Raw genomic sequence first — 26,575 nt, forward strand, 5'->3', positions numbered from 1 at the left:
ACCTTTATTTATTTGATTATGATTTGACTTTTTTAACTTTAGTTAGTGTGTAATGTTGCTGTTTGAGCATAAACAACATCTGCAAAGTTACGACATTCAAAGTTCAATGCAAAGGGAGATATTTTCTTTTACAGAAATCACTTTTTAAGGACTACAACGAGTTTCTTCTCGGGTTGGTGACATCACAAACCCCAAATTTACATAAACCCCGCCCTGAGAACACACAGCAAAGGGGGCGGGGCCATGTTGGGCTGCTTTAGAGAAGAGGAAGAGTTGTTGTAGTAGAGTGTTGTTGTCATGCCGTCATTTTACGCCGGACTGCTTCACAAACGAGGGTCAATTCAACACAAAAGATGAACATGACGGCACATGCTAGTGGATGAGTTGAATCAACTCCACAGCAACTACATCAATTTATCCACTAACCATTCAGAAACGTCTAAAAGTTGTAACTTCTTCCTGAGTCTCTCCATCAGTGTCGACTCCGGTTTGAACAATGTAAGGCTGAACACTTTCCTCATTTTGGCTGCGTGAGATTCTCCAGCTTTGTTGTTGTTGAGCTGTTAAAGCTCCGCCCTCTTCTGGAAAGGGGGCGGGGAGTAGCAGCTCATTTGCATTTAAAGGGACACACACAAAAACGGTGTGTTTTTGCTCACACCCAAATAGGGGCAAATTTGACAAGCTATAATAAATGATCTGTGGGGGATTTTGAGCTGAAACTTCACAGACACATTCTGGGGATCTTATATTACATCTTGTGAAAAGGGGCATAATAGGTCCCCTTTAAGACTAGGTCAGCAAACTCTATAGTCACAGACTTAATGTTCTTGGTTAAAGCATATTTGTATCATGCGTTGTTTCGTTTCGGGAGCATGGTAAGGGTCAAAACTTTCCTGTAAGAACATTCCCTATGGAGAAGTGGCCTGCAGTGACTCATAAAGCAGCGCCAGTGAAATTTACAGGCTATGTGTGGGCGTCCTAGTTAGAGCTGGAGCTCCACGGCCGCGACGCCCTGAGGATACTGACGCTGTGTGTAGCGACTGAACGCTGTGATAGCAGCCAATTACCAGCAGACAGACAACAAGAGGCTAACTGTGCGGTCACAATGACGACTGTCTCTCGGCCGACTCGCAAAACAAGGTCTCTCATTAAGTACTCTGCATTTCAAAGGTGGTTGTTTGTCACCTGATGGTGGGCATTTCATTTTGATAGCGAGACTTTATTATAGGACACTTAGTGAAATTCTCCTTTGAATAAAACCACACAAGCTCCTACATGATTTAATCAGAGCTTTAACCTCGGCACCAAAGACGTGGATATGTCTGAAGTCTTTTGAAGGTTGCAGTAAACAGCAACACAATTTGGTCTTTTTCTATCGTATAGCTTCAGAATACAGCACAAGTGTGCACTTTCAAGTTTTTACGAGCTTGACATTCAAAATTGCCATACTAACTATTTCTTTAATGTCCAGGACAGGTGTGAAATCACAGTTTTCAATTTCCCATTGGAAGCATAGCTTGTTTTATCCTTCTACCAGCAATAAAAACCAACAAAAACAACTATTTTGACGCAATTACAGAAACACGCACATGGACATATTTGGTGCATGTTGATAGAGTGAAATAAAGTTCAGCACAACATGGCTTGACCTTCAGCGCAGGGCTGTTTGCAGCACAGGTCATGGGAGAGAAAAGACACCGGGTCAGTCGAGGACAAGTGCAAACAACATCACATGGACCAGCATGAATTCTGCTACATCCATTTCATGTAGTCAACATGAAATGGTATTCACAACCCATTTTACTGGTTCTTTATCATAGAACAGCACATTCTATGATAAAGAAAGTAGACTGGGACTTGATTTTATCCATTAGGAATTGAATGCATTTTAAAAGTGAGCCTTACATTAATCGCCATTAAAATTTCCTCTCTAACTATTGGTGAGGTTCCAGGAAGGATAATCAAGTAAACCTTCAAGCTGCTTCAGTCCAATAAATGTTCATCTTGAAATATTACTAACAACATACACCGGTTAGGCATCTTCCTAATATTGTGTTGGTTCCCCTTTTGCTGCCAGAACAGCCCTGAACCGTCGAGGCATGGACTCTTCTAGACCCCTGAAGGTGTGCTGTGGTATCTGCACCAAGATGTTAGCAGCAGATCCTTTAAGTCCTGTAAGTTGTGAGGTGGATCCTCCATGGATCGGACTTGTTTGTTCAGCACATCCCACAGATGCTCGATTGGATTGAGATCTGGGGAATTTGGAGGCCAAGTCAACACCTCAAACTCGTTGTTGTGCTCCTCAAACCATTCCTGAACCATTTCTGCTTTGTAGCAGGAGCATTATCCTGCTGAAAGAGGCCACAGCCACCAGGGAATACCGTTTCCATGAAAGACTGTACATGGTCTCAACAATGCTTAGGTAGGTGGTACATGTCAAAGTAACATCCACATGGATGGCAGGACCCAAGGTTTCCCAGCAGAACATTGCCCAAAGCATCACATTGCCTCCGCCGGCTCGCCTTCTTCCCATAGTGCATCCTGGTGCCATGTGTTCCCCAGGTAAGAGACGCACACGCACCTGGCCATCCACTTCTTCCATTGCTCCGTGGTCCAGTTCTGATGCTCACGTGTCCACTGTTGGCTCTTTCAGCGGTGGACAGGGGTCAGCATGGGCATATGCAGCTCCATACGCAACAAACTGATGCACTGTGTATTCTGACACCTTTCTGTCAGAACCAGCATTAACTTCTGGAGCAATTTGAGCTACAGTAGCTCGTCTGTTGGATCGGACCACACGGGCCAGCCATCAATGAGCCTCGGCCGCCCATGACCCTGTCGCCGGTTCACCGCTGTTCCTTCCTTGGAGCACTTTTGACAGATACTGACCACTGCAGACCGGGAACACCCCACAAGAGCTGCAGTTTTGGAGATGCCAGTCGTCTAGCCATCACAGTTTGGTCCTTGTCAAACTCGCTCAAATCCTTACGCTTGCCCATTTTTCCTGCTTCTAACACATCAACTTTGAGGACAAAATGTTCACTTCTTGCCTAATATATCCACCCACTAACAGGTGCCGTGATGGAGAGATGATCAGTGTTATTCACTTCACTTGTCAGTGCTCATAATGTCATGCCTGATCGGTGTACAAGTTATTCTTATGTTTGCTTGATTAAAATCAGAAAAGATTTCACAGCAAAAAGACATGAGCTGAAGGTGGACGTTTGTACAAAAGGACTCTTACTTGCTAAAGTATAAACTATCAATCAGAGGACAGAAGGCATGTAGATTGCATATCAATTATAAAACAGTAGCCTTTACAGGGTTAAAAACAGCAGCCTAAAGCTATTTGACTATTGGTTATTAACTTTTGATGAAAGATTACAAAGACAAATTTCATTTGCTGGGATAACATGGATGAATAATGCACAAAAAGACCAGGAATGTACATTGCAGAGGAATGTTTTGATTTCATACTGACTACAGGACAAATCCCTGGAGTCTGTACATGTGGAACATGAGGTATGTTGGGATATCTTTGAGGAAAACTCACCCTTACAAAGGATGTGTACTGATGGCACTGCTGTCGGTTGATCTCCAGGCTGAAAAGCTGACTTACAGCACCTGTCTGCTCAGCGCCGTTTCCAAAATACACCCGGGCCGGCAGACCTTTGTGTCTCTTCTCTGCATCTGCTGTTAGATTGTACAGCAAGTCTGAGGAGAAAAATAGACACCCACATTTCAGTAAGACAACAGTGTAAACATCTCTCAGACACAGTCTGTGTTTAAACTCTCACTATCAGACGCATTCCAGGGCAACTTTAGATTTAAAAACAAAGTCAAGTAAGACGTCAAGTTCTCACTGTCAAAGTTGTGGAAATGAGAGAAAACAGTACAAGAACATTTCTGGGGCCACGTCCAAGAGTTAAATGTTTTGGATTAATTTATGGAAGTCTTGAGAAAACAGCAAAGACATGAAAAAAAAATATGGTTCAAATTGTACTGATGAACCTCACGAAGAAAAGTTTGGGCCATTAAAATAAAAAATTAAATTAAATTAAATTAAATTAAAAAAGAAATAAAATAAAACAATAAAACCCTTAAATGAAATAAAATAAAAATTTAAATGAAATAAATAAATAAATAAATAGTAATTTACAGTGATGAGAATTTGGAGGGAAATTGTCACAAATAAGCACATTTCCCTCCAAATTCTCATTACTGTTATATAGTGATTTTTTAATTAACACATTTAATTTATCACAACAAATAAATTATTATGTGTACTTAAAATTATACTATACAATTCAAATAACACACACACACACACACACTTAGTGGAACCACTAAGATTTTTAATGTTTTTAAAAGAAGTTTCGTCTGCTCACCAAGGCTACATTTATTTAATTAAAAATACAGTAAAAAACAGTAATATTGTGAAATATTATTACAATTTAAAATAACTGTTTTCTATTTGAATATATTTCACAAAGTAATTTATTCCTGTGATGCAAAGCTGAATTTTCAGCATCATTACTCCAGTCTTCAGTGTCACATGATCCTTCAGAAATCATTCTAATATGCTGATCTGCTGCTCAATAAACATTTATGATTATTTTCAATGTTGAAAACAGTTGTGTACTTTTTTTTTCAGGATTCCTTGATGAATAGAAAGTTCAAAAGAACAGCATTTATCTGAAATACAAAGCTTCTGTAGCATTATACACTAACGTTCAAAAGTTTGGGGTCAGTAAGAATTTTTATTTTTATTTTTTTGAAAAGAAATTAAAGAAATGAATACTTTTATTCAGCAAGGATGCATTAAATCAATCAAAAGTGGCAGTAAAGACATTTATAATGTTACAAAAGATTAGATTTCAGATAAACACTGTTCTTTTGAACTTTCTATTCATCAAATAATCCTGAAAAAAAATATTGTACACAAATATTTTGTACAATTGTACACATTAAATGTTTCTTGAGCAGCAGATCAGCATATTAGAATGATTTCTGAAGGATCATGTGACACTGAAGACTGGAGTAACGATGCTGAAAATTCAGCTTTGCATCACAGGAATAAATTACTTTGTCAAATATATTTAAATAGTACACAGTTATTTTAAATTGTAATAATATTTCACAATATTACTGTTTTTTACTGTATTTTTAATTAAATAAATGTAGCCTTGGTGAGCAGACGAAACTTCTTTTAAAAACATTAAAAATCTTAGTGGTTCCAAACTTTTGGACTGTACTGTATATATATATATATATATATATTTATTTCACATTACAATAATGAGATTTTTTTTGCATTAAAGAAATGAGAATTGAGAGAAATTGTGCTGAATTGTCATCAATACAAATAAAAAACTCTAGAAAAACTCTTAAAGTAAATTTCAGGTGCAAAATATTACTAGTTTTTTTATTTTTATTTTAGGATGAAATACGGTCCAGACATCTCTTGGTGAGATACATCCATCTACACCTACAGGCTTTTCCAAAACCCAGAAATTGATCAAAAACGCAGAACCCTTGGACACAACCCCAGAAATAGCTGCTTTCTTTCCACTGACTGTAGGATCCTGATGAATTTCATGACAGTTTTTGTGATGAGGTCAAACGTGTAATTGCAGGACCCTTGCTCCAGTACTGACGGTAAGAGCTATTATTTCTCAGCTAGTCTCACAGGGTGTTACTCTAATGGAAGCAGGAAGGGGCTCCTGGACCAATGCAGGGGATTGTTCTTTGAATACATCCAGCTGTGAGCGCACCATGAGCTCACTCCGGCCTACAGAACCAGGGCGTAACCCAAAACACAAGGTGCACTTTCCAATGCGACTGCCATGTGGAGCTAACACTAGTGCACTGTACTTCCCAGAATCCTCCCATTATGTAACAACCCTTTATATACTCCATCTCCCATAAGGCCACACCCACTCAGCAAGCAGTGGCCACACCCAAAGGGTGAGCAAGAGGTCATTCTCATTAAAGCCCGTAGCTGTATGGTGTCCTTCTTGTCAAGTTAAACAAACACATGCAGTCAGGCTCAATGAGTCACGTAGCAAAAATAGAGTTAACAAAATATCAGAAATAAAACAACTAGATTTAATGAAAAAGAAGCCTTTTTCTGAGCAATTGTATTTGGTGATATTAGTAACATTATGTGAGAGCCATAGTGGTGAATTCCTGTATTTGAATCATTTCGTATCTAACATTGGATGATATTTCATAATATTCTATTCTAGGTCTGTCTGCGTGTTGATAGAGTGAAATAAAGTTCAGCACAACAGGCAATGACCTCCAGTTCAGGGCTGTTTGCAGCACAGGTCATGAGAGATAAAAGACACTGGGTCAGTTAAAAACCAGAGTTATCAAGAGTATCTAGTTATGGGTTTAGTGTGTAAAATAAAAAACAGTTAAATAAACTATTAAATAATAAAAACAAAACCAAATAAAAATATAGCTGCAAGCAGCACAGGGTCAAGCCGAATAAGGAAATATTTGTGGACATCTGTGATCATGAGGTTAGGATAAAGCTGTTCAAATTACATCTGTTAAAGCACTTATAACATAATAACATGGCTTATAACTTCTGAGCAGTAGGTGGCGCTATGACGAAACTCTGCATGCACCCTCAAGTCATGCCTGCGATGACATGTACCAAGTTTCGTGTCAATACACAAAACTTTTGCAAAGATACAGCCGCATATCCATTTTGGTGTGCTCGCAGTCAAATTTGTTGGCGCAGTGTAAAAGAACAGTTGGGTCTATCAAAAAATGTTTAATAACCTTTTGTCATGAGTGTCTGTAGATGCTACATACCAAATTTCGTATAAATCAGACAAATTTTGTAGGAAGAGTTCGTTTTTGAATAAAATTCAATATGGTGGACAGTAAGTATGGTAGAATATGGCAAATTTGGTATCACAGGACATAAGCCAACAAATCTAATGATGTAAGTTAAATGACAATATGTTGAATTTTTCATGTTATAAGCATTTTCATAAATTTCATTATATCTCTTGACCACTAGGGGGCGCTGGCCTAAAACTTTACAGGTCCTCTCAGAACATGGACTCGATGAATCATCCTCGATAAGTTTTGTAATGATAAGGCATTCAAAAGTTATTTGCAACAATATACATTTTTCCTATCTCCGCACCAATAGGTGGCGCTGTGACGATACTGTGCATGTAGCCCCAAGTCATACCTGTAATGACATATACCAACTTTTGTGTCAATACACCAAATCAATGCAAAGATACAGCATCAAATCAATTTTTGCGTGCTCGCCATCAAATTGTGAGTAGATGCTACATACCAAATTTTGTGCAAATTGGCAAAAACCCTCTAGGAGGAGTCTGAAAAAGTAGGTTTTCCGGAAAATTAAAAATGACGAAAAATTTTCATGATGGAAAATTACTTCAATTGTATCAGCATGAACCATGGAATCAGAGGAAAGTTTTTTTTTCTAGGACTTATGCATCAAAACTTATGAGCATATGAGAATCTTTGAACTGTTGGTGGCGCTAGAGGGTTTGATGTAGAGATGGTGACATTGAAGAAGTTGAGAAATTAATAAAAAATGCTGTAAAATAAAATAAAAGTTCCAAAAAAACAAACAAAAAAACCCCCACTAAACCAAAAACATTCCCAAAAACTAATATGTAGTGACTCACCTATGTGGCCAGGTACATGTTTTCCTCGAAAGCTCATGCAGATGGTGACATTGAAGCAGTTGAGATGCTGTGGGCCCTCATGACACTGCGGTACTGTGATGTTTATTGAGATAGGCAAAAAGATGGAGACGTCCACAGAGATCACCGGCCTGGATCTGTCACATGCAACAGCAAAGAAAGGTTAAAGCTAGACCAGAATGGATGAGATGATTCTCAGAGAACACTAATTAGGAATTGATGATGACCATAAGACACTGACTAAAAATTAATGTAATTACAAGCTTTTGCTGGATCAGAAGTGCACGACTTACCTTAATAAAACCACACTGTCAGCCATGAACGCCCCTATCGTCACATCTGATATGGGTGAAAACAAACAAACAAAAATATTTTTCTGGAAGGTCAGGAATGATTTTGTGTTTAAACAACTTATAGAAACCTCATGATGCTACGCTGTTAGAAAAGACTGTATCTTTAATATAAATGTATACATTTAAGGTCTTAATATACACACTTCATGGGCTGATAAGTTTGAGGTTCTGACCCGATGATAAGATGTTGTACAATTCAGTGCTGTTTATGTTAACTAAAATTAAAACTATTTAAAATTGTAATCTCTGAGATATTGAGAATTATAAATATCAGACGAAAAACTTTAAATTGTTAAAATTGCAGAACTGATAAAAATGATAGAAAATTTTTAAAACTTAAGCAAAAGTTGAAATAAAAACTGAAAATATAAAAATAAATATAGCTGTGAGCAGACTTTAAGCACATGCGTAAAAAGGTAAAATGTTTTATTTAGCAAGCATGTAACCATCTCGAACATAGATGGAAAAGACCATTTACAAGCAATTTACCATGGGAAATATATGGTTTATAAAGCTTTTTTAACAGTTACAGCGCCACCTATGGTCCTCTCTCCATAAAAGTTTGCATGCTTGTTTAGAATCATATGTCACATGTGCTCACCAATTTTTGTGAAGTTCTGAGTTTTCGTTTAGGATTTATAGGCTTTTGAGTATATTTTGCCACGCCCATTTTCTAAATGACCCTGTTATAGCTACCTAAAGGGTAAAGTTAAACATTTTTTTGATAATTATTGAGTCCAGAGAACTGTCCTGCACTGGTTTGGTTCTGATCAGGTGAAAAACATAGGACTAGTTTGCAAATATAGTATATTACATAATTGCGAATATTAAATTTTCTTTGATTGACGGCAGTGGTTCAAAGTTGTTCAGAACAATCTGGAGATCTATCAAATGATATGCATATTGTGTGGATCTTTGAAACGCCACGTGATTACAGAGGCCAATTTCTTTCAAAATTTTCACAGACCTCTAGGGCCATGAGTCGAACATGCTCACCAAGTTTCATTCCGATTGGCCTCTGATAACCTTGTCTAAAAGGTTCTTAAAATTCATTGGCTGGCCATGTTTTTCGTGATATGCCAATGTCCTCATAGACAATCATGGCTCTTTGGACCAAGACACTGCATACCAATTTTTAAGTCAATCGGACTAACGGTTGCATAGTCATAGCTGTTTTCATGTTTTTTTTTTTTTCATGTTATAGCGCCCCCAAGTGTCCAATCGCCACATTTTTTTTACTGTGACCACAGATTGAGCCCATACACATGTGTACCAAGTTTGGTGAAAATATCTCATTCCGTTCAAGAGTTATAGCCATTTTAGTAAAAAAGGCCCCGCCCATTTCAAAGGTTTTGGCGGCCCTTAGCGACCGTGAATCAAAATTTCAACTTTTTTTGATAAATTTTGGTATTCAGTCTCCAGAGAACATTTCTGCCCTGGTTTGGTTCTGATCTGGCGAAAAACTACGACTAGTTCCCATTAGTTTTGGATAAAATTCAAAATGGCAGAAAATGTTTCTAGACCCAAATGAAATATACAGAGATATATGTTTTGTTCGTCTTGAGCCAAGGATTTCAACTATATAAGGCACTTGAGTTTCGTGTTTTTGATTGCTGTAGCGCCACCTATTGGCCAATCGGGGTCACACCTTATCAGTCTCTCCCCAAATTGAGGCCTATCATCAGGCCGACTTTCAAGTCTCTAGGTCTTACAGTTTGGTCTTCACGATCAGTTTTACAGCGGAAGAAAAATAAAAATCCTTACAATTACAATACGTGCTTGAACCCCTGAAAAGCTCTAAAATATGAATAAATAATGGCATATAAAAAACATTTTTTCTGACAGCAAAGGGTTATGATTGGTCACCACTAACTAGTAAACTCTAATGTAAAGCAGCATTTTCTCTTTACGTGTTGTACAGGCTAACTAATACACAAGTGTTTCTCCTTTTAATAAAAGATGAAGCATTCTTTGTTGATTTTCTCGTCCGTCTCTGTTTAATCAATGTGGAATGCTGTAAACAAAATGCTTGCTGGCCACAGCACTATGAGCTCGGCCGAGCAGACAGAACGTGTCAAAAAACGGTTAAGAAAATTAAGCAAACACTTAATCTACATTCCTTGGATTAGCACAGCATGGAACGTTCTCCATCATATCATTAATCCTGTCTTACACCAGATTCTTCTGTGGATGAGAAAAAAGATGCGTTTGACTATTTTACAGCTGCTTTCACATCGCTTTGGACAAATCACATGACTTGACAAATCAATCACGAGTTACACATTGAGTTTTAATACTTAGAGGTTTCCAGAATGGAATAAACTCACTGAAGGTCGGCAAAAATGTTACATGTTTCCCATCTTTACGCAGAGATCGCAAAAAGCCAGTGTAAGTGGTCTGGCACCCGTCGTGGTTTCTCACTGAATGCGGTTGGTTTTGATCTAGTTAATTCGGAACATTCTCAATGTTCATTCGAGCAGAACTAGCCAAGTGTCTAAAGTAAAGCCAAACCTGGATATCCGTTTCCATCCATGTCCACATTGCCGGAAATTGACTGGCCGAACATTTGGAGGGTGGGGTTGATGCTTCGCCCAGACAATTTCTGCATACGATCAAGGTGTGAGAGAAAATCACATAAACCAATCATCAGTATTAACACGCACACAGAAAAAAAACATTAAAGGGGTCATGAATTGAGAAATCAACTTTTGCTTGAGCTTTTGATATATAAGAGGTCATTGTACTATACGAATATCCTGTAAGTTTCAGAACTGAAAACTTCCTTGTTAGTCCAATAAATGCTTTTATTAACACCAGACCCAGCAAACGACTGATCCTGGAATGTGCCTATAGATAGGTGAAACTCTGCCTCCACAGAAGAAATCAACGCCTACTTCATCATTGCATCATTAGTGTTAGTGAGATGAGAGAAGAGCGATACAGGACTAAAATAACATTACCTTTCAAATGATCCCAATACAGCAATGTGGTTATTATTTTCAACAATGTGAATGTCTCAGATGAGCTTTATTTATTTGTATTCGGTTCATTTCACTGTGGATTCTTTGGTAAATCAATCGCATTTCGGACTTTAGACTTTTCTGATATGGACTCGACAGTAATGCAACAACATGTCAGTAACTGTGTTCATTCTAATGCCTGATCTGATATTAATGATTCATGTACAGTCAGATGATCTTTGTCTCAAACCAGTGACTAAACGCTCAACTTCACCTTGTTTCTCTTAGTAGGATGAAAATCTGTTATTTAAAAGGTGATTAAATTATATATAGAAAGTGATCAAAGAACGCTCCCTTTACAATCAAACAGCGCTAGTGAGTTCTGGACTCGCACCAAAACTCCCATTTTATTCAACGAATCTCTTATTTACATGGCATTTGCACTGTTAGTTATGATGAAAGCATTCGTTAGTGTGCAGAAATTGAGTTTCAATGACGAGATCACTGCTTTCATGAGCTCAACAACATGTCTGTGATCGACTACAATGTTCATCACTGCAACCTTTCATGTAATGCTTTTCACGATTAGTTAACTTTGAGAGCTGTAATAGTAAAAACGTGCTAAAAGTTTTCAAGAGAGTAATACTTAGCTATTTCATATGCAAACATGTCAGCCAATCACAGCAGTGGGCATTTACACTCAAGTCTCACAGCAGACACGCCCCTTAAAACAGAGCGTTCAAATCAGAGGCTAAAATCAGGGTAGGAAAAATGCCTTTTATTTCTGAATTATGACAATTTTTGATGTAAAAAGCATACTAACATTATAAGTGCGCCCCAAGAAACATTATAAAACAATCCAGTTCATGACCCCTTTAATAAAACATCCAGAGATTTTAAAATGCCACGTAGTTCTACGCATTCCCTTTCCCTTGTGTGTTCAGTTATTAAATATTTTGGCTAATTTGATTTATTCTTTCAGCTATCCATATCCGTGTAACACTCTCAGCTCCATTTAAGGCATTTTTCCTCAAAATCAGCCAGTAGATTTCATCTGGACCTACTAGGAGCCTATCAATCAAACTGTTAAACTGCATGGGCTATTAGGTTTCTCAATAAAACAAGTGAAGCATTGCCAACTAAATCAATCTATCGGATTCATTTTAAAACAGTCACCAATCAAGCTCAACAGAACCATAAATAAATGAAAAAACTAAACTAAATGGTCTACTGTTTACTGTTGAAAGCTGACAAAATAAAAATAAAATGTTAAAATAATATAAAAAAATAAAATGCTAAAATAAGATAAAAAATAAAATGATAAAATAAGATAAAAAATAAAATGATAAAATAAGACAAAAAATAAAATGATAAAATAAGATAAAAAATAAAATGATAAAATAAGATAAAATAAAATGATAAAATAAGACAAAAAAATAAAATGATAAAATAAGATAAAAATAAAATGTTAAAATAAGATAAAAAATAAAATGATGAAATAAGATAAAAAATAAAATGATAAAATAAGACAAAAAAATAAAATGATAAAATAAGATAAAAAATAAAATGATAAAATAAGATAAAAAATAAAATGATAAAATAAGACAAAATAAAATGATAAAATAAGATAAAAAATAAAATGATAAAATAAGAAAAAAAAATAAAATGATAAAATAAGACAAAAAATAAAATGATAAAATAAGACAAAAAATAAAATGATAAAATAAGATAAAAAATAAAATGATAAAATAAGATAAAGAATAAAATGATAAAATAAGATAAAAAATAAAATGATAAAATAAGATAAAGAATAAAATGATAAAATAAGACAGAAAATAAAATGATAAAATAAGATAAAAAAAATAAAATGATAAAATATGATAAAAAATAAAATGATAAAATAGATAAAAAATAAAATAATAGAATAAAAAAATCAAACAAAAAAACTAAACTAAAATAAAACAAATAAAATAAAAAATTTTAATAAGTAATAACTAATTTTTAATAAGTAATAAGTAATTGACCAAATCACTTGAGCAGAATGTGGTTGATTACCATTGAGTACTTGTTAACTATTCCTGTGGCATCACCATGATAGATGTAAACAGCTCCTCCATAGTCGTCCTCTTTAGGGGCTCCAATCGCAACATCTACAGCACAAAAGAGGAGAAGAAGTCAATGAGAAAGATGGAAACAAGGGAGAAACAGAGAGCACACACTGTACGATATTTACCACGATTCTGTCATCTAAATTTCAGAGATTTCAAAACATTTCTTTTGTCGTAGGGCAAACGCTACCATTTGAGTTTCACGTCTCATTGATGATGTAAGATCATGGTACATAAACTGATGACAATATAGAGTTGTTGTAGAGTCTGCCTTGGCTTTTACTTAAGATCATATTGGGGTCATTACGTACACTCTGACAAGCAACAATCGTAAATGTTAGAAGAAGAAAAAAAAACAGAATAAAGTGCAGCCGGCTTTAGAGAGCCTGCCAGAGACCTAGGACTGGAATAGAAACGCTAGAAGTGGATTTGTGTGTGTCAGGACCCCAATAAATTACTGTTTGCTTTAAGCCCATCTCTGTTAGAGAGACGCTCTGCTAAGTCACTTAATGGACACGTACGTGTTTTTGAGAGCCTGTAAAGGTCTGTGAAACTTCAGGGGGTTGAAACTGTGTCATAAAAAAGCCCTTGAGCACGAACAACAGAAGTGCACATTTGACTACCGCATATTTTAAATGTGCTGAGCTTCAAAAAATGATTCTGCAAACACTAAATCTGAAGCAACAGCCATTATTATCTATATTCATAACCTGAGATGTTTCTGACACTTGAGACTGAGACAATTTACTGGCTTATTTACATGCAAAACCTTTATATAATTAGCGTTCAGGGGTTGATTTGGGGTTGGTACGATTTTTTAATGTTTTTGAAAGAAGTCTCTTAAGCTCTCCAAGGCTGCATTTATTTGATCAAAAATAGAGTAAAATTGTGAAATGTTATTACAATTCAAAATAACAGTTTTCTATGTGAATATATTTTAAAATGTAATTTATTCCTTTGATCAAATCTGAATTTTCAGCATCATTACTCCAGTCTTCAGTGTCACATGATCCTTCAGAAATCATTCTAATATGATGATTTGCTGCATTTGCTATATTATATTATATTATATTAAAATAAAAAATATTTTTAAATTATTTTAATCTTTAAATTATTCCATTTATTTTATTGTTTTATGTTGTAATATTATATTATATTAAAATAAATTATTTTAATTTTAGAATTATTTAATTTTATTTTATTATGTTTTATTATATTATATTATATTATATTATATCCAGTGATCAAAGCTGAATTTTCAGCATCATTACTCCAGTCTTCAGTGTCACATGATCCTTCAGAAATCAATCTAATATGATGATTTGATGCTCAAGAAACATTTATGATTATTATCAATGTTGAAAACAGTTGTGGGAACCGTAAAGGGTTTTATTCCAGGATAGAAAGTTCAAAAGAACAGCATTTATATGCAATAGAAATCTTTATTAGGGTACAGACCCCCTGTTTTTCTCATGCTGATGTACATTTATACCCAATAAGAGGCAGGTCAAATGGAAACAGGTTAACCCGATGTAATCTATTCATGGTTACAGCCTCCCTATTTACTACCACACTGACCCCTGAACAGTTAATCAGCTAATCACACGCGTGTACAGTTTTTACTAGGATGCTTGATTGTTTAAATCAGACTCTTGTTTTAAAGTGCTGCCAACCCCCTCGCCATCCCACACCGGAAAGATTCACTTCCTGTTTAATCTGACACATCTGTCTCCACTTCTCAGATATTCCTCCTCAGGCCATTTGAATGACCTTCATCAGCTCTAATTTCTTACCATCTCATTTCCACATGAATGAATGTGTTTGGTCTTTTTAGAAGCTCATACTCATGATGTGTAATCATTTTGAGCTCAAGCAGACTTTGGACACTGACCTTGATAGCCATCGTCATCAATGTCCCCAAGAGACGCGATACACTCTCCAAAATGAGCATTGTACGCATTGTCACCGTTCAATACCGCAACTTCCTCCATTACTCCCTAAACAAACAGGACCCGATTATAGCATATAAACTTTAAAGGCATCGTTTAAAGTGCTGTGTATGACAAATATTGTAAACACATGCTGTATGTAAGGCATAGTGAACTCACATTACCACTGCTGAGGTAAACAGAAACCTGGCCTTCATCCCGGATCTCGCTGTGCATGGGTGCTCCCACCAGCAAGTCTGACAGTCCGTCTGCGTTTAGGTCAACTGCACACAATGAGGAGCCAAAGTAAGAGCCCATCTGAAACCAAGCCGAGCCAAGAGCAAACGGGTCAGGTTAACAAAGCCATGCACAAAGGCATAAGATGCATTACCTCATACTAGTGTTTTCTTTGAAAGAAACGATTTAGCTACGCTGCCCCATATATGAACATACTGTACATGAAGATACATGAGAACTGGTTTTCCACCAACAACTTCAATTTTTGTGCTTTTTCTTACACAAAACTTGAGATATAGAGCATGAGTATGTGGTTTTTGTTGAGTATCATATTTGATAGATCAGGTTTTCATAGCTAATATAGTAAAGGTCATTCTCAAGCAGGAAAAAACAACTTAATTTTATACAGTGGCCAAAAATATGCAATTCGGTGCAGCTGCTAATATGAAATGATGTACATATAATCAAGCAAACCGAAGTTGCTTCATGCCAATAGGTGAATATAACAATATAAAAGTTACGTTTACTAAAGATTTCACAGCAAAAAGACGACCACGAGCTGAAGGTGGACATTTACAATTATACTAAAAGACCAAAAGGCATGTAGTACTAAAGTTTTGATCATATTGATAATTTAGAGGCATAAGAAATCTGCATATGGGTCAATGACGTAACGTGTCATTTTTTTTTGTCTAAAGGCCTTAATAATAATAATAAAAAACAAAGATATGACATCCAAAGTATGTAAGGTAGTACAACTAGATCTCTTTTATTGAATCCAAAAGGTTTTAATTATATTTTGCTTCATATAAAGATATTTTAAAGTGTCAAAAGGTCATTCGGTTTAACCGTCCAACCGTTCATTTGTGATTAAAATATCTTAAAATGTAATAAATGTATATATTTTTTATTCTGGCATGATTTTATATCATCATATATCAACATAGTGCAAAATGGTGTTAAAATTATGTGTAGAAGTCGTTACTTTGTTATGAGAAAAATGTCCGGAAAAATGAATTTCATTGATGACATTCGGAGTAACCAATATAAAGGGATCATTTTGGATCAAGTCATGTGGTCAATATCATGTGACAGGATGTGACATCATTCAGACACCTGCAAAGGACCACATGATCATGAAGCAAAGTAACTAACTCTCTCTTAACTATTTGATAAATTCATGTTTTTTCTTGATCATACGCATGTCCTGAAACATCAGGTCATTCGGTGCAACCGCTATAAAACATGGAAAATATTGTAATATTTTAAAAACTTGTACTAAATATATAATGTTTGATTGTCCTTTTGAGAGATATCAGCCTGTTAGCATTGATTGAAAATATCGTCATTCGGTAAAATCAAAATTTTGATTAAACTGAATGACTTTTTTGCTGACAAATTTTGTAGAAAATGACAAAATCAGTGTTAATTGATTATAAAAACCACATAATCTCATTGTTAACACTTAATAAAACTTCAAAATGAATTATATCTCCATTATGTTTTTTTACACTTGTTCGTCAATGACCCATATAAAACATTTAAAAGGGATTTTTATGATGCTTTTTGTCCTTTTAGGATCTCGACAGCCCCTGATCAACACATGCATTTGAAACATTTCTTTCTGTGTTCTTTAAATAGCTATGAACGATAAAAAAAAAAAACATTTTACATTTGGAAATATAAATCATAAGAAAACCAGAACATTATACTCACCATTTTCCCTGAGGCTTGAAAGGTCTTCACAAGAGACGTTCCCTCAATTCTGAAGATGTAAACCTAAAATATGAATGACAGTGTGGTTTTATAATGTCAAAGTTGGTGTAATGTATACAGAATCTGGAAGCAATGATGCAAACCACCCACTTTTCCACCACCACTGTCTTGAGGAGCACCAGCTGCCACATCTATGGTATTTGGAGAGGAAAAGTGACCAGCGGTCACAGCATACCCTAAAAAAACACAAATCTGTGATGGACTGTGATCTACAGCACGCAATAGTGAAGAAGTTATTAACATCCAGGCAGGAATTACCGAGGTAACTGTATCTTTGAGGGCTCAGGTCGTCTTGATTAAGGTTGTAGTGAGTATTGGATGTCACGTTAAACACTTTGACTGTTCCGGTCCAGTAGTAAGAACCAGGTGCACCCATGACAACCAGCTCCTAGAAAACAATATAAAGAGCAATGGAGATCCATTCAAAAAGACACCAAGTTTTCAACAGGCTTGAACAGCTGAAAAAAGTTACATTTTAAATTATAGTAGCTGTTGGTGAGGCTTTGGTCAACCGAAAGCCACAAACCATGCTGTACTATCTGCTGGTAACCCAACCGTGAGCTGAAAGGGCAGCTGTTGTTCTCCGCTTTGATCACTCAATGGACTTTAAGCTGGAGGAGAACTCAAGCCTTTGAACTGTTTTAATTGCTCCACATTGTCGCACTTCAAATAAGACGTCGTTTTATTTTACGTGACCGCCGTAATGGAGCACGACGGCAGGGTAAGCAGCAAACATCTCATTCCGTTTCTCCATAGAGAAATTTATTTTTTGGGACACTGTATCAATGTTTCAGGACAGATCTACAATGTAAGGTTAAGCAATGACATATTATGAAATAATAAAAGTTTAATTCATGAAATCAGTACTAAAATCCTAAAAAGAAATTCAACAATTAGAAAATTCAGTGTTTTTGTACTCTAAATATTAATCTAAATATTTATATTTATTTATTGCATATACTTTATTTTTTATTAATAATATAATATAATGTTTTATTATATTATATTAAATTATATTATATTATATTGTTTTATTCAATTTATTTTAATATAATGTTTTATTTTTTTATTTTATTATGTTTTATTTTGTTTTATTATATTATACTATATTATATTGTATTTATTTTTATAATATAACATAATAAAATAAAACATAATATATCATTTAATAAAACAAAATAAAACATAATAAAATAATTTTAAAATTAAAATTTATTTTAATATAATATAATATAACAACATTAAACATAATAAAATAATTTAAAAATTAAAATAATTTAAAATTAAAATTATTTTAATATAATATAATATAATAAAACAACATAATAAAATAAAATTAAATAATTTAAAAATGTTTTTTATTTTAATATAATATAATAAAACATAATAAAACAATATAACATAATATAATAAAACAACAAAACAAGAAAAGAAAATAATTTAAAAATTAAAATTATTTAAAATTAAAATTATTTATTTTGATATAATATAATATAACAACACAAAACAAAATAAAACATAATAAAATAAAATAATATATTTTATTACTTTATATAATATAATATAATAAAACAATAAAACAACAAAATAAAACAGTATAATATAATATAATTTAATATAATATTTTAGCAAATGCGGCAAATCATCATATTAGAATGATTTCTGAAGGATCATGTGACACAGAAGACTGGAGTAATGATGCTGAAAATTCAGCTTTGATCACAGGAATAAATTACATTTTACTATATATTCACATAGAAAACAGCTATTTTTCAAATTGTAATAATATTTCACAATATTACCGTTTTTACTGTTTTTGATCAAATACCTGCAGCCTTGGTGAACATTAGAGAAATCTTTCAAAAACATAAATCTTACAGACCCCCACTTTTAAACAGTAGTGTAATTTCTTGAAAAAAGACAATTGATTTGTTTAATTGTCAATGCTTAGTGAAAAATCTCTATGAAGAAAATGAAATGGAAAAATACTTGTGGAACCAAAGCCACTGAACAAGTTGTGCTCCAATCGACATATATATTTTTAAAAAAAAAGCACAATTTGGCTTAAATGTTCAGCTTGGTGGGAAAAAAAAAAAAACATTTTCCCTTTTTCCGACACCCATTATCTCTGAGGATGCAAATAAAAAAGCTTGAGCACATGGAATATCCCTCAAGTGACAGAAGAAACGAGGTCTTTACGTAGTTGTTTTGAGTTCCATCAAGCCACAAATGGACGTTCTTCACTGCTTTTTCCATTTCACAACGCCTGACTGCTAAAAAACACACAAAAGCTATTTGACTGGGCCAGTCCTGCCAAACATGTAAAAACACCACCTCCAGCTGAGCCGACAGCATTCAATCAAGGAGTTTTTAGACATCTGTTTTAGCCACTTAAGGTCACTAAAGACATTCTTCCAAATGATAAAGTGCCATTACCCATCACCCAAACTACAAAGCAGCCAATGCAGATGCCATTCTTCTATGGGTCAAGCCTTTTGGATTCCTCTCTGTGAATATCCAACGCTGATCTGGTCGGCTTTAAAGTGTCAGGACAAACAAGAGCTCTGTTCCAAAATCTAGTGAACTACCATTTCTCAGCCATCTCTTAAAATACACAGTCTGATAAATGAATAACACCTCAGTAATCAGTTTAGTTTCCAGTCATATTTCGTTCTCGTTTCAGAAAAACAAAGTGAAAAGGGTCAGAGAGTGAGTGATGATATTGATGAACGGTTGGGCATCACATCTGTCAGCCTGTGTTCTCATATCTGTTCCAATGCCTGGATTGCACGTTAACAGGTTGGCTGCACTTCATACAAAACACTGAAACGGTCAATGTGCAAAACGAGGGGCAAATGGACAAACAACGCGCAGCCTTCATGCAAACGTGTGTATCGCACACGAACGGTTTGGATTCTGTTCAAATTCTTGCAGGGATCTTTTAAACAGAGGCTAACGGGCCTGTCAAGCCAAGGACTGGAATTAATGCAACCTTCCTCTTAAAGGGATAGTTCACACACACAAAAAAGTACATTTCTTTCTTTAAAGGATTAGTTCACTTCAGAATGAAAGTGTCCTGATCATTTCCTCACCTCCATGTCATCCAAGATGTCTTTCTTTCTTCAGTCGAAAAGAAATGAGGAAAACATTCCAGGATTTTTCTCCATAAAGTGGACTTCACTGGGGTTCAACGGGTTGAAGGTCCAAATGTCAGTTTCAGTGCAGCTTCAAAGAGCTCTACATGATCCCAGACGAGGAATAAGAGTCTTATCTAGAGAAACCACCATCATTTTATAAAATTATATACTTTATAACCACAAATGCTCGTCTTGCACTGCTCTGTGATGCTCCACGCATGACGTAATCATGTTGGAAAGGTCACGCGTGACATAGGTGGAAGTACGGATACAGTGTTTATAAATTGAACGTGAAAAGACTAAGTCAAACGCCTTTACAAAACATTGTAAAACAACAATGTCGGATGATTTTGAAGTTGGAGGAGAAAATGAGAGTTTTTCGCCTTACCGTGGTACTTTCCAACATGATTACATAATGCATGGCGTATCTCAGAGCAGTGCAAGACGAGCATTTGTGGTTAAAAAGTATATAAATTTAGTTTTTTTTTTTAGAAAATGGCCAATGGTTTCTCTAGATAAGACTCTTATTCCTCGTCTGGGATCATGTAGAGCTCTTTGAAGCTGCACTGAAACTGACATTTGGACCTTCAACCCGTTGAACCCCAGTGAAGTCCACTATATGGAGAAAAATCCTGGATTGTTTTCCTCAAAAACCTTCATTTCTTTTCCACTGAAGAAAGACACAAACATCTTGGATGACATGGGGATGAGTAAATTATCAGGAAATTTTTAATTCTGAAGTCATCTAATGCTTTAATGTATGAAAACAAGAACATTTTTTGATATTGATAGCCACAAGTCTGCTAAACATCATCATTGGTGTTCCAAGGAAGAAAGAACATCATACAGGTTTGGAATGACATCTTTGGGCGAACTATCCCTTTAAAACCCTGGAGAGTGAATATATCACACGCACTCTGTTATATGTCTGTGTTCATATGTGTAATCAAAGACTTGAGCACCACACATGTGAAAACACGTAACAAGCTCGTACTTATACCGACCTCAGTGAAAACGCCTGCGATCCCGGCTTGGCACGAGCCATGTTCTTCCCCATAGGTCTTCTTATGGTCTGTGAGAGTGAGTAGGGGGAGAGAGAGAGGAAGGAAAAAAACAACAGACCACAAATGATTTCGCTGTGAGCCTGAGCCAGCATTTACTGGAGTTCTTCCGACATTCCATATGGAGTTAGTCAAAGTCCCAACTCCATCCAAGAGGAATCTGGGGGCCGAGAGACAGACTGAGAACGACCTAACAGCACCGCGTTCAACAAAAGCTCACACTCTGGAGGGCTTTGAGAAAGGGGGGATTGCTGTGCTCTCCGGTTACAGAAAATATTGGGCTTGGATCTCCCTATAATGCACTGCACACACATAGAAGGCCCCCAATAGCAACTCATTGGAGTCAGGAAAAGATATGGAAGGAAATAAATAACTCAGGAGCTGAACACGGAAACAAATTCAGATCAAGAATCTGTGCACCCCCCCTCGCTTTTTCCACAGCAAATCAAAACATCTTGTAAAATACGAGGAATCCTACTGGGATGATGAAATTTAATGCTGATGGTGGTGCTGAATTTAATATACTACAATAACATATGTCAAATGTATAATATGTGATGGAGAGAGTGATAAACAGTGAGTGCAAGCCAGTTCTGATATTGACAGCCGGTGATTGGCACCCTTAAAGAAGGTCCAGGTTCAATACAAGTTCATTTCTGTGGCATGCTGCCGATTAAGATGCTGACTCGTTTCTCAGGATATAAAAATAAGGAAAATTGGGTTTCACAGTAATGCACTTGAAATTCTGTGGGATAAAGCACTGCACTGGAATGAAAATGAAAATATATGCTATTTTGAAAGTCTATGACTAAGGACTGTGCACTTAGAGGCGCCGGCGCGATCACTTGCACTTAAAATACTCCGTCACTTTTGGTCATACAGATAAGAGTAATACATCTTTTGAATATGTGAAGAGTCTAATTTTATTTGTGTGCATTCACAATAACAACAAAACGTTGTGCTTTTGTAAAATAATGAAACTAAGTCAGCATTGTCGACTTAATCTCTGCAACCGAAAATAGAGAAAATATTAATTTATCAATAAATTATTAAAGAAATCTTGCCGTTTTTCCCTGACGCATTCATAATCATCATGGCAAGCTTTATGTGTGCGCTTGAGCGCTGATTAGGCTATGTAGACATCAAAGGCTCTTTATTATGAGTTATATTGTTTATTAATAAATGTGCGATTGGTCGACTATCACTTAAAATGAACAACTACTAGTCGATCAGAAAAATCTTTAATTGAGGGCAGCCCTAGTGGGAAGTATTTAAATTCGGCGAAGTATTCTTTGTTATAAACTACAGGTATAAGATCAAACAGCACTGATGTGGAAACCAGGAGAAATATTGTGCCATGAATGAACAAGTTATATGAGGCTCTCCAGTGAGTAACGCTTACTGTGACCAAGGTCGCAGAAAGAGTTTTTACATTATTAATTTAAGGGTTCATGCAAACTTTTGGGAGTGAAATTCAAGCACTTTTCAAGGACTTTTTAGAGGACTTTTTCACACTTTTTCCAGCACTTCAAATCTCTAAATATGATCCAATTTTAATGTTATTTTTAATGTGATGATTTGTAAAACTAAAAGTTTAAAGATGAAGGAACACTTTGTGGCAAACAAACTTTTATTTAAAAAGACATTAAATTACCAATATAACCAGTAGGTGGCGGCAGAAGAGCACTTATTTGGCTTATTAGTCATTTCCACTCCCTAATATATGGGGAAAAGTAGGGAAAAGTCTCATGAAAAACAAAAACTTTACTTCAAATTGTGACTGAATTACATAGAAAGCAAGTAAAGAGCACTGATTTTATAATCACTGAAGCTGTCGGGCAGTTCAGTGTGGTATTTTTAATAACAGTAGAATATTTTTCCCTATAAAAATTTGGTTTTTGCATGTTACGGTTATGAATAAAAGTTCATTTTATCTACATCTCAATTCAAGCTCAGTGCTTTACTGTCAAATTTCTGATAAATAAACGTGTAATATTATTAGTAACTGCACTTATTAATGCAAAACAATAGTAATATGATTAAATTACCTTTATGATTAAAGCGCCCAGCGCCACCTTCTGTAGATCTCAAATGTTAGTCTGCAGCCCTGATAATATTACGCCACAAATTCAGGTAAATCTGATAAAGTGATGAAACCTGAACATTTCTTTGAACAACCACATAGTGGTCATGGTATCATGGTATTATGTTTTTTGGATTTGGTACCATGGTGACATCATGGTTTTTTGGCCATAATGTTTGCTGAATAAAGTCTAGCTTGATGTGTAAAAAGTCAAATATTTAATCTGCATAACCCTGAATGTGTCCTCCAAATTCCCAGGTGCTGCGCCCTGCCTGACAGGACATATTTCTCTCCACCAGAGTCTGAAAGTGTGCTGCTTCTTTATGATTCTGGAGGTGCCAGCGCTCTGATGCCAGACAACATCACTCTGAGGTTTTGGAGGAAGTTCAGGGCGCCATAACTCATTGTGAAGCCCGTTGAGAACACGTGCCACAATAAACAGTGTCATCTTTCCAACTTGTTCTGAGGGTTCAAGGCTCGGACTTGGCCATCGCTTCTGTAGCCTGCTTTAGTTGGGTGTTCTAGTATGATGAAGACCAGAACTTCTCCAACTCCCTCCCTCACGATACAATATACAATGTCATACATATCCAAGATTCAATATACATTGCAACATCACAACTGAACCACAATTTCAACTGGCATGTGAAGTAAATAAGCAAGATGAGTTTTCAATCTCTCTCATGCGGTTCATTTCACTTTAGTCAATTATGGTGGTGCCTCATGGAAGCAGCTCTGACCACACTGAGAAACAGCAGTTTCAGCTCATTTAGATGACCTGCTTCTACATTAATTGGACTGTGGTGCAATCATGGTAACACTTGGGGTTAGAGGTTTGCTCAAATTACTAGCCTTAAGTAATATTCATAATAGTAACAGCGATGTTTGCTTTAGCAATTATCACTAACACATACTCTCATTGCGGAATAACAGGAAGATCCCCATCAGTGATCCTGATAAGCACTTTAGATACACTTGATTTAGAGACTTGATACTACTGATATGTAACTTTGAAATCGCTGGTACATTTAAGAAGCAAGTGTTAAAGGCACACTATGCAATTTTTGCCACTAGAGGTTGCTTATTCAAAACAAAGGCGTAGCTTGAGATTGAACTGAGATTGAGTGTGGAATCATGGGAGATGTTGTCTTAACCTCACAGCCGGTGAAAAAGAATCAGGATGGGACTCGGGCAGAAATCATGCTCATGGATGAGATTATTAACGTTACTGTAGTGTAAAGCAAAGCAGGACGAGGATCGAGGCCGCTGGAGCATTTGCTAATGAGATGAGCGCGACACAATAAATGCTGGATGGCTTGTGTTGATAAATGGCATGCAATTCATTTTAAACATTGTATGATGGAGAAAATGCTGTATTACTGTTACTAAAAATAAAGCTACAAAACAGTGTTTTTCTCTGAGGCATGGTGAAAACATGCAGTCATGGAAAAATCAAGAAAACAAGATTATTTAAGTTAAATGCAAGTGATCGCGCCGGCGCCTCCATGTCATGCAGTAAGCGCCTATTGTCAAATATTTGAATGTGTTTTGTCGTTTATTATGTCAATTGATCTATAACACGCGATGTGCCAGCGTCAACGCCAGCCAAAGTGCGAAAGCACATTTGAATTTAGCAATGAACGTTCTGATCTTACCGGTGTTGTTGTACACTTCAAAGGGTTCAAATCGATCGCCTTTCATATTTTGAATTTTATGGACATTCTAACTGAATTCTATAGGCTATTTCATGCCCTGCATCATATTCATCATCAGTCAACTGAATGAATAGCAGATGACCTATGTAGGTCTGGGGGCGGGGCAAGTGCGTTAAATGCAATAAAAAAATTTAATGCATTATTTTTTTCCATAATTAATTAATCGAATTAACGCGTTAAACTCCTAGCCCTAGTAAGTACACAAGTCAACAAAATATATAATATTGTTCTAGTGGTTTTTGGATATTTTAGTCCAAAAAATCTTACATATTGATTTCGCTTCACTGGTTACCGGTCAAATACAGAATTGACTTCAAAGTCTTGTTATTTGTTTTTAAGTCTTTGCGGAACCAAGCGCCACAGTACCTATCTGAATTACTGCTTCCATCCTCTCAGTCTAGATCACTTAGATCTAGGAACTCTGAATTACTATATGTTCCTAGAACCAGACTTAAAAACAGGGGTGATCGCGCATTTGCGGCCATCGGCCCCAAGTTATGGAATAGCCTTCCAGCCTACATCAGATCTGCCCAAACCTTGTCAACTTTTAAATCTGCCCTGAAATCTTACTTTTTTTCCATGGCTTTCAATATCCCGTGACTCATATTGGCCTAAATTTCTTTTGTAACTAGCTGTTCTCCTTTATTTTTATTCTTTTTACTTTTATTGTTTCTCTAGTGCTTAAATTTTGTCGTTATTGTCGACTTCTTTTGCCTTGTAAAGCACTTTGGTCAACACCAGTTGTTTTTAAATGTGCTATATAAATAAACTTGTATTGTATTGTATTGTATATTGTGCCTTTAACTAAAGCTAAAACTATAAAAATTATTTTTGTTAATTGAAATAAAGCTGAAATAAAATTAAATATAAATATTAGACGAAAAGCTTAAACTTAAAAAATATTCAAAGAAAATGAGAAGAGGTGCCTTGGCAACTACATGAATAATTAAATAAGTTTAAGTAGAAAGTACTGAATCTAAAATAGAAATAAAAAATAAATTAAAGCTAAACAAAAATATTAAAAACTAATAAAACGGACAAAAGCACATAAAAAATAGGCTAAAAAAGAATAAAAAAAAAAACAACAACAAGTAATAAAACTGGCAAAAGTACATAAAATGTGAAACTGAAATGAAAACTGACGACAAAAAAAAAAAAAAAAAAAAAAAAAAATTCTAGTTATATACATAATACTATTAAGGAGAGTTGAAGTGGTAGAGAGCGAGTCGTACCTTCATAACACGGTATGAGAGGCTGTGATTTGCCCTGCAGAGTGGCTGGGATGATGGAGCAATATCCGTGTGGAAGAATATACTCCGATTCATAATATACATTCTTCCAGCGGTGAGCGCAGGCCTGCAGACAATGAAAGAACAAGATGAGGGATGACAGATGATGACTATAGACGTTAGTCAGGTTAAACATCATATTTAATTTGACATGAAACACAGGTACAAGTACAGCCCATTGACCAGACTCTATCCCTTACAGTTCCATTTACATCTAATTAAATATAT

At 35.5% G+C, this 26,575-nt stretch overlaps 1 protein-coding gene across 2 annotated transcripts in view; it reads right to left on the reverse strand.

The window, feature by feature from the left end:
• Nucleotides 1-26,575, reverse strand: part of itga9 (integrin, alpha 9) — a 105,508-nt gene that overhangs the window by 57,849 nt on the left and 21,084 nt on the right. The window contains exons 4-15 of one of the 2 annotated variants that reach the window (XM_048203909.1): nucleotides 26,291-26,414; nucleotides 21,204-21,271; nucleotides 17,321-17,450; nucleotides 17,153-17,238; nucleotides 17,003-17,065; nucleotides 15,230-15,367; nucleotides 15,013-15,118; nucleotides 13,069-13,163; nucleotides 10,565-10,655; nucleotides 7,994-8,039; nucleotides 7,683-7,837; nucleotides 3,554-3,714 (exon numbers count right to left, since the gene is read on the reverse strand). In XM_048203909.1, coding sequence (XP_048059866.1) covers nucleotides 3,554-3,714; nucleotides 7,683-7,837; nucleotides 7,994-8,039; nucleotides 10,565-10,655; nucleotides 13,069-13,163; nucleotides 15,013-15,118; nucleotides 15,230-15,367; nucleotides 17,003-17,065; nucleotides 17,153-17,238; nucleotides 17,321-17,450; nucleotides 21,204-21,271; nucleotides 26,291-26,414 — 1,263 coding nt within the window. The remainder of the gene's footprint in view (nucleotides 1-3,553; nucleotides 3,715-7,682; nucleotides 7,838-7,993; nucleotides 8,040-10,564; nucleotides 10,656-13,068; nucleotides 13,164-15,012; nucleotides 15,119-15,229; nucleotides 15,368-17,002; nucleotides 17,066-17,152; nucleotides 17,239-17,320; nucleotides 17,451-21,203; nucleotides 21,272-26,290; nucleotides 26,415-26,575) is intronic. The other variant, XM_048203910.1, reaches the window with a different exon arrangement.

This window comes from Megalobrama amblycephala, linkage group LG10 (genome assembly GCF_018812025.1).
Source record: "Megalobrama amblycephala isolate DHTTF-2021 linkage group LG10, ASM1881202v1, whole genome shotgun sequence".
NCBI classification, from domain to species: Eukaryota; Metazoa; Chordata; class Actinopteri; order Cypriniformes; family Xenocyprididae; genus Megalobrama; species Megalobrama amblycephala.